This window comes from Pediculus humanus, genomic scaffold, assembly GCF_000006295.1.
Source record: "Pediculus humanus corporis 1103172107803 genomic scaffold, whole genome shotgun sequence".
Lineage (NCBI taxonomy): Eukaryota > Metazoa > Arthropoda > Insecta > Psocodea > Pediculidae > Pediculus > Pediculus humanus.
The window spans coordinates 81970-97886 of record NW_002987394.1 but is presented as its reverse complement, the minus strand read 5'-3'; the positions used below and the strand labels follow the sequence as shown (position 1 = coordinate 97886).

At 24.9% G+C, this 15917-nt stretch overlaps 4 protein-coding genes across 4 annotated transcripts; 2 read left to right on the top strand and 2 right to left on the bottom strand.

Moving 5' to 3' along the window:
* Positions 1 to 88: 88 nt before the first annotated feature.
* On the top strand, positions 89 to 2410 carry Phum_PHUM370640 (ubiquitin-protein E3 ligase, putative; the record flags this gene model as incomplete). The annotated part of the gene is made up of 4 exons (XM_002428171.1): positions 89 to 307; positions 396 to 574; positions 658 to 933; positions 1006 to 2410. The coding sequence occupies 4 exons, from the start codon at positions 89 to 91 to the stop codon at positions 2408 to 2410; spliced, it is 2079 nt and encodes a 692-aa protein (XP_002428216.1).
* An 810-nt stretch (positions 2411 to 3220) lies between these two features.
* Phum_PHUM370630 (dimethyladenosine transferase, putative) lies at positions 3221 to 4591 on the bottom strand (the record flags this gene model as incomplete). The annotated part of the gene is made up of 6 exons (XM_002428170.1): positions 3221 to 3263; positions 3350 to 3456; positions 3540 to 3761; positions 3848 to 4151; positions 4244 to 4430; positions 4534 to 4591. The coding sequence occupies 6 exons, from the start codon at positions 4589 to 4591 to the stop codon at positions 3221 to 3223; spliced, it is 921 nt and encodes a 306-aa protein (XP_002428215.1).
* Positions 4592 to 4977: 386 nt separating this feature from the next.
* On the top strand, positions 4978 to 5570 carry Phum_PHUM370620 (uncharacterized protein; the record flags this gene model as incomplete). The annotated part of the gene is made up of 3 exons (XM_002428169.1): positions 4978 to 5015; positions 5107 to 5188; positions 5268 to 5570. The coding sequence occupies 3 exons, from the start codon at positions 4978 to 4980 to the stop codon at positions 5568 to 5570; spliced, it is 423 nt and encodes a 140-aa protein (XP_002428214.1).
* A 3892-nt stretch (positions 5571 to 9462) lies between these two features.
* On the bottom strand, positions 9463 to 13270 carry Phum_PHUM370610 (uncharacterized protein; the record flags this gene model as incomplete). Its single annotated transcript, XM_002428168.1, has 3 exons — positions 9463 to 9743; positions 10609 to 10866; positions 11473 to 13270. 3 exons carry the CDS (start codon positions 13268 to 13270, stop codon positions 9463 to 9465), a joined length of 2337 nt encoding a protein of 778 aa, XP_002428213.1.
* Positions 13271 to 15917: the final 2647 nt, after the last annotated feature.

The window sequence follows — 15917 nt, the reverse complement described above, 5'->3', positions numbered from 1 at the left end:
TATACTTTTACTTAAATTTTCCTTTTTTCTTTTTTTTTACATCAGAATTTTTCATAATTTTTGTTCGTATGAAAAATGATTTATTAAAATGGATTGTCCAGCTACTCCACCAATACTTACTGAGGCAGATTCAAAATCTCCTCTACGAAGAACATTTTCATCTTCAGAGTCTGACGATATGAAATCTCCTTCTAGAGATTCTCAAGATTCTAATTGTGTTATATGTTTGGGAAAATTACAAAATAAATCATTTACTGATAGTTGTTTACATCAATTTTGTTTTCAATGCTTACTACAATGGTCTAAGGTAAGTTTCGTGTTATAAATATTTAGATAATTAATAACAATTTTTTGTAAAGTTTATAAATTTAATGAAATTTTTCTTTTATTTACAGGTAAAAGCGGAATGTCCATTGTGTAAGCAGCCTTTTAAATCAATTATACATAATGTGAGATCAAATTTAGATTATGATCAATATCATCTTGAACCTGGAGAGCCTAGATGCGTAATCAATGATTTAGTTCACTCATTTAATTTTGATTTAATTCAATTAAACCGAAGATTTCGGTACAGGTAATAATATTTTTCTTTAAAAGTTCTATTATACAAAATTATAATTTTTTTAATTACTTAAAGAAAACTTTTCATTTTTATAGGTCTACTATGACACGAGAGTACTTCAGGGAATTAGTGGCTGAAAGTATAATATCCAGTTCTCATTTGCTTCCTGATAACATTTTTCGAATTCCTCCCTTACCATCAGTTAATTCAAGTGAGTCAAGATTTTCTAGGAATCCTTCTGTTCTGCGTACTTCTGCAAGGCTAAAAGGAACAACTGAATTTCGTCGAAGTATTTATAGTAGAGACTTATGGGTGCAAGATTTCGCAGATGTTTCTGGTAGATACAGAGAGTGTACTCCACAGTTCTACAGGTGAAAAATAAACTCTTTAGATTTTGCTCAAAAACATTTTTATTTTTCAGTAATAACTTAAAAACTTTATAGGGATAACCCAGCTCAAATACATCGAATTGTACCTTGGTTGAATCGAGAAGTCAACGTTTTACTTGAAAATCGTGAATCTCATTCTGCCTATGTTTTAGCTCAAATCGTTTCATACCTGTCACAACATTCGATAAGAGGAAGAGAATTTAGAGAACTTGTTGAGCCTTATTTTAGATCTCGAACTGATCATTTTATTCACGAATTATATATTTTTGCGCGATCTGTATATGACATAGCTGGTTTCGACCAGCATGCCGTGTACGGGCCCAATCCAAATTTAGCAACGGTAGTTCAAGAACTGTCTTCGTCAAGTGAAGATAGTGATATTGAAATTTTGGAAACTGTTAGTGGCCAAGAAAACAAATCTTACAAAGCGGACAAGTTAAATAATAGTAGAATAAAAAACAATATTAAATCAGAATCAAAGTATGATGAGCCTATTGCAGGTCCCTCAGGTATAAGTTCATCTAAGCTATTGAAATTGGATGCAAGTGAAAGCAGTCAAAATGACATAGAAATATTAGATTTTGTAAAACCGGAGCCAGAAATAGTAGTTTTAAGTTCCAGTGATGATTCATCAACAGAGGAATATTCGGATTCTTTAATACGAAAAAGCAGAAAAATTAAAGTCGCGCCTAGGAAAATGAAAAAATCAATTCACACCCTGACAATTCCCGATGAGGAAAATACCGGATCATCTTCCGACGTAATTAAAAGTAAATGTTCAATGAGAAAAAAGAAAAAATGGATGGCTGGCGATAGTAATTGTTCCAAGGGTAAAAAAAAGCAACAAAAACATTTAAAAAATAGAAAAAGCAGGAGTTTGAGTGTTGATAGTATTATTAATATTAGTAGTAGTAGTAGTAGTGGTAGTGGCGAAAGCACGTCATCGTCGACATCTCTGTCGGAGGGTTCAAACGATTCTAGAGTAAATCGAAAAAGGAAAACGTCTCAGAAAAAAAATAAAAAAAAATTAAAAACGTCAAAAAAATTATCGAGAAAAAGGAAAAAGTATAATAGCGATTCCGAAAGTGATGATGATGATGATGATGATGATCATGAGGATTTAATTAAGGAAAAGGGAAAAAGAAAAGTCAAAAGTTGCATTATTATTCCAAGTCACGAATCCCGTAATTTATCTTTTACGTTTTCCAATTCGGATCCTTCGATCACTCATCCTTACAGCGATGATCAGAGACATCATCATCATCATCATCCCACATCTTATTGGTCCATGGGATCAAAAAATTACGAGCATTCAAGCACTTTAAAAGATAAAAATGAAGATTCCATAGAGAAAAAAATACATAATACAAAACGTTATAGAGTTTCAAGTAATGAAAAATGTCGTAAACGTGTCAGACAGCAAACATTTAGCGATGTAACCTCGGAAGAAACTGATTAAACGTTAAATTGTATTTTTTTAAAAAAAAAAAAAAAAAAAAAAATTTATTAAAAAAGGAACAAATCAATTTAAATGTAAAAAAAAAAAACGAATAATCGCGTTAAATGTTAAATACTCTCAACAAAAAAAAAACCGTGAATTGTGTTTTTCACTTTTTAAAAAAAAAATATCAATTCTTAAGATCTTATTTATTACTTTATGTATATTTAAATGGTAATAATTTAAGATGATCCTTATTATTATTATTAATATTAATTTTTAATTATAAATAAATTTAAATAAAATTAAAATTGAATAATAATTTGTTATCGTAAAATTTGACGTTGTGATAATAATCGCGAATCCACTTACACGTCTCGTACGTTTTTTTTTTCTCTCCCCCATTTTGTATTTCTTCAGAAAATTATTTGAATTATGTAAACATTAAAGAAATATTATCATTATTTGCAATAGAAGTAATTGAATTTTTAGATAAACGAATAAATTAATTAAATAAATAAATATTTAAGGTGAAATTTTTTTTGGGAAAAAAAGATAAATAAAAATTAAAAAATCAAATATATATGAAAGACCAGCTTTCATATAAAATTTTAATCATAATATTGATTCGAGATTAATTAATCAAGTATAAAAAAAATTGTTTTTTTGTTTATTTATTTACTTTTAAAAGATAAAATCATTGGTTTGTATTTTTTTTTTTTTTTGACGATGTACCATTTTTTTTCTTAAATAAATATTTCAAAATTGATACAATTTTAATGAATGGATGTAATTAAACATTATGCACTTGATCAGGATAAAAAAAAAAGTTTAACTGAAATGAATTCCTTCTGCATTAAAAGCATACAACACCCTAGAAAAAAATTTTTTTTAATTGTTAATTTAATATTTATTATTTTTAACATGATAAAAATGTAAATTTTATAAATAAGAGCTTACGATAAGAAATCATCAATGTCCATAGTTCTTGCTCTTTTAGAATCTGCTCCTATTTTTTCTAAAATTGGTTCAATTTTTTCTTTTATATTAAAATTATTCGGTATCTCCTAAAATGTAATAAATGTAAAAATGAAAAAAAACTTTTTTTTTTTTTTTTTTTTGTGACTCTTTTGTATTTTGTTTTACTTACAATATTATTCAAAGAACAATGTATCATGTAATTTTTTTCTAAAACAGCTAAAACTGATGTTTGTCTAAATGCAGCACCCAAAGTTTTGTTTTTTCTAAGAAAAGCAATTCTCGTCAAACCATCCCATTCTTTAAATTGTATGGGTGGAGGTGGATTCCTTGGTTCTATTCTCACTACACTCGATTCAACTTTTGGAGGAGGTCTGAAATTATTTTTTGCTACCTAAAATTTAATTAAAGAAAAGAAAATTTCAATAATTTTGTAAAATGATTTTCATCAATCAAATTTTTTATGTATTTAGCTCCTACTTTCATAACTATATCGACTCTAGCCAAAAGTTGAGTATTGATTGATAGCCTGCAATATAATTTGTCTCCAGGCTTTGCGACTAATCTATGTGCAAATTCTTTTTGAAACATTAAAATTGCACATCTAAAAAATGGTCTATGTAACAATAATTTAAATACTAATGGTGATGAAATTTGATAAGGTATATTGGCTACACAAGCATTAAAAAAAGGCAATTCAGATTTCAATACATCTCCAACAATGATTTCCAATTTCGATTGATATGGAGTGCATTGAACTCGTTTTTGTAATTCAGCAACCATTCTGAAAAATTAATTAACCATATCTATGAATAATTTAGATAAAATTAAATTTCCATATTGAAAAATAATTGTTTTTTTTTTTTTCAGAAGTACCTGACGTCTACTTCACAAGCTATAACTTTTTTGGCTTTATCCAATAATTTAACGGTCATATTTCCCGTTCCAGGACCTATTTCTAATACAATATCTGTAGATTTTAATGCGGCTTTTTCTACCATGTTTTGAATAACTAAAGGATTTTTTAAAATGTGTTGTCCGGCGCTTTTTTTAAACAGCATGCCTATAATTAAAAAAAATAATTTTATCAATTTTTTTTTTTTTTTGCAGTTTTCGCTTTAAAAAAGCTAACAATATATATTATTCGTAGAAATTAATTATTTTACCCTGTTTAATAACGCCCTTGAGTTCCTTAGTGGGTTTAGGTTTTTTAATTTTACCCATTTTGTTCTTATTTTCCTTCTACAATATTTATTATTTACTCACGTGGACATCGACCATAGACGTTCAAGCTTTTGAGTTAAAAAAATAATATTGCTACATCTGGTAAAATTTTTATTTTTTTATTATTTTCAATTCAAGTCAATAAATAATATATATTTTATAAATCATAATAATTTTTTAGTGATAAAATCTTATTTTTAATAAACTCTCATTATAATTTATCTAAATATTTTATTATTATTAGTTAAACACATAGTAAATATTTGTATGGTGCTCCAGTTGGTTGTGAAATTATGAGTAACAATTATTTTTTATAAATAGAAATTATATATATTTAAAAAAATAATAATTTCATCACAAAAGAAGAAAAGAGTAACTTTTTAAATATGAATAAAATAAAGAAATCGGATATACAAAAAATAAGGTATGATAATTTTTATTACACTTAAAGGTTATTTATAATTCTTTTTTAAAAAACTTTTAATTTTTTGTTTTTTTTTTTTTTTTGGTTTCAGTACAAGTTCTGTCATTAATAAAAATTTTAAAAAAGAAAACATTTTTGATGGTTCTGATGAAACTTGTTGGACATCTTGTGAAGTAAGCCTTTATTTTAATATCATCTTTTGATTAAACATTTTGTTTAATTTAAATTAATTTCAATTTTTTTTTTTTTCAGGGGAGTCCTCAGTGGGTCGCAGTCGAATTAAAAGACGAATTTACAATGACTGGATTCAGTATACAATTTCAAGGTGGTTTTGCTGGACAAAATTGTCATGTTGAATTTAATAATAAAGATGATGTTATAACCGAGTCTTTTTATCCAGAAGATATTAATTTAGTACAAAATTTTAATTTTAAAAACCCAGTTTTATCTAATAACATAAAATTAGTTTTCGATAAAAGTACTGATTTTTTCGGAAGAATCGTTGTCTACTCTTTAGATATATATTATGATAAAAATAATTTTAATAATTCATAGCATTTATTTTCTAATTTATATTTTCATATTGTATATAATAACAATAATTATACTTAATTTATACAAGCATTTAGCCTTGTAATTATCGATAAGTTAAAGTTTTGTTTGCATTGTTAACTCATCCACATTAAAAATGAAACGATAAGTCGATGATACCTTTATTACTGATTTAAATAAATTATTAATATTAAATTTCAATAAGAAATTAGTATAAATAATCAATGATAATAACTTTTAAAAATAATTAAGTATTATAAGGAAAGGACAATAAAAGAAAAAAAAAATTTCATTTACAAATAAACATTTTATATTTTTTTTTTTTTTAAATAATTTTGTTAACATTAAAGCAATTTATTTTTTTATTTATAAAATGCCAAATAAACCATTATTATTATTATTATTATTTTAGCTAAACCCCTCAACAATCATACAATTCACAAAAAATTTTTGCCACATTTTTTTTTTTTTTTAAACTAATAATAATTATTTATTTCGTGAAAATAAAAAAAAAAGAGAAAAAGATAAAAAAATTATTGCATAAAATTTTTTTTTTTTTTAAAGAGGACGTCAAGTAAAAATTTTTAATTGATGAAAAGGGTTTTTTTTTTTATATTAAAAATTATTTAAATATTGAAACCATTTTTTTTATTTTTAACAAGCTGCCTATTATAAATAAGTTATTTAAAAAAAAAAAAAAAAATTAACAAACTCAAAAAGTAAATTAATTAATTTCCTAACAATAATACTGACAAAAACAAAAAAAGTTAATGAAAAAAAAAAAAAAAAAAAAAAAAACAAAAACCTTATTGGCAATTAATTACTTTTGACACAATTTTATTATTATTATTATTATTTTAACATAACTGACATCTAAACAAAACATTTAAAAAAATTAAAAACCCTGTAAAAAACAAAAAAATTCTTTTTTTTTTTTTTTTTTTTTTTTTTTTGCTTTTCCCAGTCCATTTTATTTCATTTCAAAATTTGTCCTTCCCATAATAAAATTTAAAAAAAAAAAAATAATAATAATAATAATAATAATAAATAGGAGCCTGAACGAAAAGAAAAAAAGTAATAATAATAATAATGATTAGAGTAACATAAATTTCAAGGACGGTTTTTTCCATATATTTTTTATATTCTGGTAAGGCTCGGAATTGACTCGGTAAAGTCAAAAAATTTTTTTTTTGGACTAACAAAAAAAAAAAAAAAAAAAAAAAAAAAAATCGAAACCAAGGGAAATATAATTAACATTAGATTTTTAACATTTACCCCCTCCCCGCCTCCCCCTCCCCCCAACGTTATTTACACTCACATTTCTATGATTTTATTTACAAACAAAAAATAACCGAAAAATGCGATTGACAAAAAATATATATTTTTATATATATAAATAAAAACAAAAAAAAAAATTATTAATAATAATAATAATAATAATAATAATAATAATAATTTTATAATTACGTTTTATGCTTAAAAAATAAAATTTAAACAATACAAAAAAAAAAAAAAATAAAAGTAAAAAATAAACAAATAATTTTTTTTACAATAACATTGCCCCAGATAATTAAATAATTAATCAATTCACTGATTGATTGATTGATTGATTATCATTATTATTATTATTTTTTTAATTACAAAAAATAAATATGTAGTGAGAAGTAGTACGTTTAAATATGATTCGTGAAATAAAAAAAATACTTTTTATATATATATATAAAAAAAAAAAAATTTTTTTAAATACAACAACCTAAATCGTTAATAATAATAATAATAATAATAATTAAATCTAATAATTTAATTTCATTTAAAATTTCTTTTTCTTTTTATTTTTTATCTATATATCATTTGGCATAATTTTTTTTTTTTTTTTTACTCTATTCATATTTAAAAAAAAAAAATAATAATAATAATAAAACAAATTATTACATTTAATTTTAATATTCAATTATATAAATATTATTAATAAATAAAAATAACAAAAGGTAAAAATATAATATAATATAATAATAATAATAATAATAATAATAATAATAATAATAACTAAATTTTATTATTATTATTATTAATAAAAAATAAATTTAAGTAATTAATTAATTTTCTTCTTTTTTAAAATACTTTCGTTCTTTTTTTTTGTGTGTTAAATACTTGTAAAAATTGAATAATAATAATAATAATTGCGTTTTTATAAGGGAAAACAAATAATAATGATAATTAATTTTATAGGGAAGGGTGATAAAAACATTGATTACGTCACAAATTACAATCTTCAAAAAAAAAAAAAAAAAATTTTTCGGTGCCAAATTTTCATTTTTTCCCCCCCCCACCCCCTCAACTTTTTCATAAGCTTTTTGGTTATTTTGGTAATCTTATCAATGGTAATAAAAATCGATAATAATAATAATAATCAATAAAATGGTAATAATAATAATAATAATAATAATTATGATAAATGATGGTAATTTTTACAAATATTGAAAATTGAAACCCTTCCTTCGTAAATCAATTAATAAATAATATTTATGTATATTTATATTATGCTTAGAGTGATAATAATAATAATAATAATATTAATAAATCATTGCTAACCACAACCATTTTTTTTTATTATTGTAAAATAAGAAATATATTTAAAAAAAAATTTTTACTAAAACTTGTAAATGACGTTGTTTGTTTGAGCAAAGCCGAATTTTTTTTTTTTTTTTTTTTTTTTGGTCAAATAATTTTTTGTTCGATACAATTTTTTTTTTTTTTTTCTTTTTAATGAATTTTCTTTGTTAATGGCATAAGACGGAGTTGATAAAGAAAAAAATTTTTACCCGACATCCTTAAAAAAATTTTCCATTATATACATAAATAAAAAAAAAAAAGACGTAAAAGAAAAAATAAAAAATAAGAAAAAAAAATTTTTTTTTTTTTTTTATAAATAATCGACTGAAAAGTTTTAGCAAGCGAATTTTTCCATTTTCCCTCCCTCCCCCCATCTCTCTCTCTCTCTCTTTCTCTCTCATTAATACTTTTTTTTAAGGCAAGAAGAAGAGTAAAAAAAAAGCAAGTTTGCTGAAAAAAAAAAAAACATCAAAATTAAAATATTTTTCCCACCCCCCCTCCTTCCCTTCCCCCCCGCGATTTATACGAATGAAAATTATGAAAGAGGAGTCGTAATAAACCGTAGCAAATTATTATGCTGTTTAAAAAGAGCAAATAAATTTTTTTTACAAAAAAAAAAGTAAAGCAAATAAAGAGCATTTAATAAATAAATATGAGCTAATTTTTTAAATCCATTGATTAAAGTATTATTTTCAGCGCCATTTTTTTTTTCTTTTTCTTTTTCTTTTTCCCTTGTCGAACCTGATAAAATAAAATTTTCCCTCATGATTGAGAATAAAAAATAAAAAATTTAAGACTCCAAATTCCCGCCCCCTTTTCCCCTCCCTTTCCAAAAAAATTATAAAAACGCTGTAAATTTGTTTATAGCAAATTTAAATTTAAAAAATAAAAATCAAAACCAAAGAAATCAATGCAATGTACACCCTGCATCATCATCATCATCATCATCATCATCACGTCTAATTTCTTTCCTTTTTTTTTTTTATACTAAAATTTTTTTTTTTTTTTTTTATTCTACTTTTCTCACAGAGACAAAATTTCAGGCGGCCTTCGCATACTCGAAAAAGACAACCACCGTATATATATATATATATATATATAAATCATGCCTTTCGACCCTCGTAGGACCTGTAGAAGCCCTCTCTTGTGGGTGGATGGGTGGGCGGGGTGGAGGGAGGGCAAGACATCATCAAGTTTCGTTATTACTGCTGTTATATATCTTTCTATGATTTCTGAGAAGAGCCAGTAAGTATGCAAAATACCGGTACTTTCCGAATATGGGCTAAAAAAAATCTCGGCCCGTACCCGGACGACTGGGTTGAGAAAAACGATTTTTATTTACTTTACCACTTTGAACTGGAAAAGACCTCCTCTGATTTCTCATTTCCTTATCCACGTCTAATTCTTCCAAACGTTGCGTCAATGCTAATTTTTGTTGGACGGCTAATCGCAAAAGTTGATTTAACGTTTTCTTTTCTTCTTCCGCAGCCATGAGCTGATGCTGGAGTTCATCGACCTGTGTGACGTATTCTTCGCATCTCGCTGCAAACATGGCTCGAAGACCTAAAACGACCAAAACGAAAAAAAGGTATGTATTACTAATATTTTACAATTTTCTTTTTCTTTTTTTTTTTTTTTTTTTTTTTTTTTACAGAAACAAAAGTATTTGGAATCTATTAATGTAAGTACACCGTTAATAAATAATTTATGTTAATAATTGATTTAAAATTAAAATTAGAAAAAAAATTAGTTTCCACCCTCCACCCTCCCCTCCCCCCCATTTTTTTGATTGCATTTACCTTTTACTTAAGTAACAGTTGGTTAGGATTTTATCACCGATGCGGTGCAACCGCATATTGAAATATTTATTAATATTTATTTACATTAAACGCGAGGATTTTAATTTTTTTAAAAAACTTTTACAAATAAATAAAGTTTTAACGAAATTTAAACTTTTCAAATTAATAACAAATCCTACATGTTAAACGGTAATAAATTTATAAATTTATAATGCATTATATAAAGCAATGTAGTTACGAAAATACCAATAGTTAAAACCCTTACAAACTTTAAAACTATAGTATTATTATTATTATTTTTTTTTACTATTTGTTAAATGACCTAATAAATATTTTTAATTATTAGTAATTAGTCTTTAGTAACTAAAAGTATCCCTTTTTTTTTTAAGTTAAATACTAATAACCTAGCTTTCTGAAAGTAGATTAATGATAAATTAAGCGGTTATTAATCATTAGGAAAAATTTGGTACATAAAGTTTAGAATTTTGTAGGTAGGATTAGTATTATTATTATTTTTTTTTTTTTGGGGGTTTTAAAGCGAGGAAGAAAGGAAAAAATGGATAGTTTTTTTTTTAAAAGGCTCATGATGCCATGATTTTTTTTTTTTTTTGTTATTCTTCCTCACTTACTTGAAAATGTAGCTGCATCTTCCTTTAATAGTCTCAATTCGTTTCTGAGAACTATCATTGTTTCACTAACCAATATTTTTTCACTTTCATATTTTGATTTGAGGTTTGCAAGTGCAACTTCCGCCGTGTTTTTATTCGATTTTAATACCGTACGTAAAGTTGCAATTTGTTCCCTCTTTGTTGATAATAAAGATTTGAGTTTAATATTTTGTTCCTGAAGCTCAGCTATTTCCGCATCCTTATTTTCATTTGAGCTTTCTGTAATTTTTTTATTATTATTATTATTATTATTAATAAATTTACAACGGTGTAAATGTTAACAATGGATGGACATTTAATGTAACGTGCAATTACAATAATTTGTGTAAATTAAAATTCCCAATGGGTAAATTGTACACAGTCAAACTTTAAATGAAAATATCTTAAAAGTATATGGTTTTTATTTTAAATTTTCAATTACCTCATTTCATAAATTTGCAAGCATTTAAATTGAAATCGGAAACCGAAATATAAACCTAAAAATTTTAATTTTATGCAAATCTAGTTATTTAAACGAAAATCAAGTTTTTCACATTTCAAAAATTAAAACCTTTTTATAATAAAATATTTTAATGGATGGATTCATTAAAAATGAATCTTCGTTTGATTTGTGAAAACTCTACACATTTTTCAATTATTAAGAAATCATTAAAAGATAAAAAATAAAGAGAGATGAATAAAGTCATCTATTTCGATTTGATATAAATATCTAGAAATGTCTTCACTTATCATAGAAATATGTAATATTTTTAAAAGAAACCAGGGCTAAAAATGTATATTGGGGAAACACTACATTAGGTATAAATAAAAAATTAACAAAATTACCTTCTTTTTGCAGTAAGTTAGACCTTCCCTTGTTCTTCGAATGTTCCAGAGTGTTCTCAACGGACTTTCTCAAATGCTTAACTTGATCTACTATAGTTTCAACATGACTAGCCATTCCAGCAGCATCTCTGAGAGTTTCTAGATCTTTTTTAGAAACATCTGTTTTTAATCGTCCTCTTAACATTTCAATTTGAGACACTGAAAAGTCACTTTTTTCAGCAGAGTTTTCATCGGCTATGGGAATGACTTCACCTTTTTTTTCATGATCTAATAAAACTCTGCTTGGGGTTTCTCCATTAACAGCACAGACATGATGGTACAATTGTGCTAATTCATCTGATACAGTTTGCAATCCTGACATTGCAGCTTCAAGGGAAGTACTTGCACCGCAAGTTAATTGACCCAAAATTAAAACATCAGATTTGTATTCTAATGCTTGTTGTTCACTATCAAGCAATTTATTTTTCAAGTTGGCTATATCAGTTCTTAATTGTGCAGTTGCATCAGATATGTTTAGACCTTTTTCCAATTCAATCAATTCGTTTTTCAGTTGATCAAGTTCTTTGTAAGTGAAATCAAACCACTGCTGATAATTGAGCACAATCAACGATAATTTGTCTAAAGTTGCGTCTTTTGGATACACACCCAAATCCTGGGCTTTATTTTTTAGAGTTTGTAATGAATCGACATGTGTACCTAATTGAATAATTTTGGATAAGAAAGCCTGAAGTTCTTTTTGACTTTTATCGACTTGCATTTGAGATTCTTTTAAATTTTGAGTTAATGCTAATTTTTCCAAATCTGCTTGTTCAAGTTGTTTTTCCAACTTTTTAATTTCATTTAAATGTATTTCACTAAACAAATCAACTTGTTTTCCTTCTGGTGATGTTAAATCTAAAGTAGACCCTTTAATATCTGCCTCTATTTGTTGTAAGGCTGGTAAATCTTCTTCATCTGAACCACCCCCTCCATCTTCAGTCATTCCTCTAATGGTGTATGCTAAATTGCTGAAGTTGAACATATTCATATTGGGATTATTAATTTTTTGATCTATTTCTTTTTTTAATGCATATTTAGCTTCTCGTTCGACTTGCAAGCTTTGTAATGCCTCTTCCATTTGTTTTTCTGCTATTTTTTTTAAATTTGTTAATTCTTCAATTTGTTGATGGCTTAATTTAATTTCTTCTTGGAGAGATCTGATTTCATGTTTAATGCCTTCAAATTCGATTTGAGAATATTTAAGAGATGACACTTGTTTTTGAAGACTAATATTTTCTTCTTCGAGTTCTGCATACTCTGATATCAGACTTGTCTCTCTTTGCTTGATTTCCCTAAGTTGCAGTTTAAGGTGCCTCCTTTCTTGTTCTCTTTCTTCTTTATCTTTGTCATAATCATTATTTTCTTGAATTAACCTATCTCTTTCATTTGTTACTCTTTCTAGCTCTTGACGCAATTGTTTTGTTTCATTTTCTAAATCTAAAATTTGAGAATTTAAAGAAGTTTCTCTAGCTGCTGACTCACTAAGAAGGGATTCCTCTTGTTCAATGCCACTTTCAGTCGTCACTTTATGGCTGGTTTGAAATTTAGCTAAAGCTTCCTGAGTAATTTTTAAATCATGTCTTGTATTTTCATACAGAACTTCCAACTCATTATACTTATCTTGAAGTAACGATTTTTCTTCCAAAAGTACAAGTCCATATTGAGCAGATTGTACTTTTTCACTACTTGCTTGATCTAGCTCTCTGCTTAACCTGGCCACTTCTTCTTTTAAAAAAACCAATGTTGGCTCTTCTGCCATTTTATTAAATAAACTCACAAGGCAAAAACATTAAATATTGTCTAATTGATGTTAACCATATTTTATAACTGTTGTAAAAATAAACAAAATCATATTAAAACAATCTAAAAAAAGAAAACAGAAAATACATACAAAACTGTGTGACGGCTGTCATGGCTGTCACAGGTTGATCGGAAGTACCAAAATAATTTTCTTTCAAATTAAAATCCTTCATATTTGTAACTTAAAATAGAATTTTTTTCATTTTAAAATATAATTTTTAATTTTAATTGATATTAGCATTATAGAACATATTAAAAAAGCAAAATGTTTAAAATTTTTTAGTGCGTTTAAAAGTACTCAATCGGAAACGCCACGAAAGTAATTTTTTTAAGGTACTTTTCATAAATAAAAAGTCATAGAGTAAAAAAAATTTACCGGTAGTTACAAGTATTTTATTGAACAAAAAATTTTTTTTTTTTTTTTAAAGTAATGATTTAATAATATTATAGTTTTATTTCTTGAAAGAATAATAGATTACTAAAAATAATTAACAAAAATATTTTATTTTCTATTTAATTCTATTAAAAGAACTTAATAATTGTTTTATTATTTGAACGCAGTAAGTAAATTTTTTTTTCTTCTTTTCTTAAATTTGGGTGCATTCAAATTAAATTTCAGTAAAATTTTTTTTATATGATTAAATGTTTTAATTTTTCTACATATCTCTCTAAAATATTATCAACTAACCCAACATATCAGATAAAAATGTATTTATAATACTAACAGATATTAATTTAATACAAAAAAATCTTATGGATGACATTTCAATTGATAAACCTCAAGTGGTAATAAAATTAAAATTATATTTTATATAATTTCTTGTTTAATTAAATAAAATTGACAATTAACATTCATTAATTAGTTAAAAACATTTTAAGTAATGATTTAAATAAAAAAAACCACACACACAAATCAGAGTGCAGTACATTTTCATATAATAAAATAATATCAAACTTGATATAATTGTGGTTAATTAACATAATATTCATACACAAATATGGAGAACATTTTTGAAATTAAATGATGAAGATTTAACTTTTGCTAATAAACGTTATATAAAAATTAACCGAAAGTAAAAAAGAAAAAAATTTTGTGAAGGGTGTCGGCGCAAAGAATAAAAAAAAAAAAAAAAAAAGAGAAAAAAAAACGTCACGTCGGTTATTCGACGTTCGGCCGATTCAGTCTGACGTTAAGCACAATTTAGAACGGGACCTGAAGAACGTTTTATTAATTTACCGTTCATTTCGCGATCCGTTCATTTTTTTTTACACACACACACACACACCAACCATATAAATATTTTATAAATCATATTATTCGTTAATTTTTAAATAATATTTTCCAACATAAAAAAAAAATTCAAGAGTTTATTACTACAGACAAAAAAAAAAATAATTTTTTTTTTTTTTTTAAGTAAATAGAAAATTTATTTAATACCGACCGAAAAATTAAAATTTTAAGTGATTTAATTTTCTTTTTTTTTTTTTAAATAACTAAAAAAAATTATTTGGTGCTTTTTTTTTTTTATATAAATAAATAAATTACAATAAATTATTTTGTTGAAATGTTTAAATATATATTCCTTAATGTTAATTTGGCAACTTAAAAACTAATTTATATATATATGTAATATCTGTGATAAATTTGTTTCTTTTTTGATTGCGACTAAAATTTTTTTTTAAATATATTTTATTCATTAGAATATTGCCAAAGGAAAAAAGAAAAAAAAAAAGGGAAATTTTCAAACGGAAAAATTCGAGGAGACGAAGAAGAGAATTGTATGTGTTTGTGTTTTTTTTTCGAATTGGAAAACACACACATTTATATATATATATAAATACATAAAACAAGTAAGCAAGCTTTCATAATTTTATTTATAGACGCTAATGAATTTTTTTTTTTTTTTTATTTTAAATTATTGTTTTGTTGTTGTGGTTGTTGTTGTTGTTGTATCCTTGAAGTTTCACCTTTGATTACGTAACGTACAAAAAGAAGATAATTAATTAATTAATTTTATTATTTACATTTATTTATTAATTATATTATTGACACTGGGATTTTTAACCACACCCACTAAATTTCAGTTCGTTGCCTTTGAAATAATCTGTATGATGAGGAGAAATGTTTAATATAAATATACCATAAGCGTGCCAATTATTATTATTATTAATAATAACAAACGTTTTTTTAATACGGGTATCTATGTTTCAATTTTTTACACACAAGATAACAATGCGAACGTGTCTTTCTCTCTCTCTCTCTCTCTCTCTCAAGTGTACGAATACAATTTTTTTTTTAGATTTTGGCTTAGTTGAATTATTATTATTGTTGTTGTTGTTGTTGTTGTTGCCCTGGCATAAGAAAGTTTTAAACAATTTTTGGCATCGAAGGTTTATTATATTAAAAAAAAAAAAAAAAACGAAATAAAGGATTTTTGCCAAATGTCCGGGGTCAGTGTTTATGGGTAGTTAATAAAAACCGCGAGATTTTCTTTTTTAAAAAAAAAAAAAAATAATAATCTTTGTAATCGATCGAATCGAAAAATATTCTTTTATTTAATTTAAAAACAAAAAAATAAATTTATCAAGATATTACAGGTTTTTGA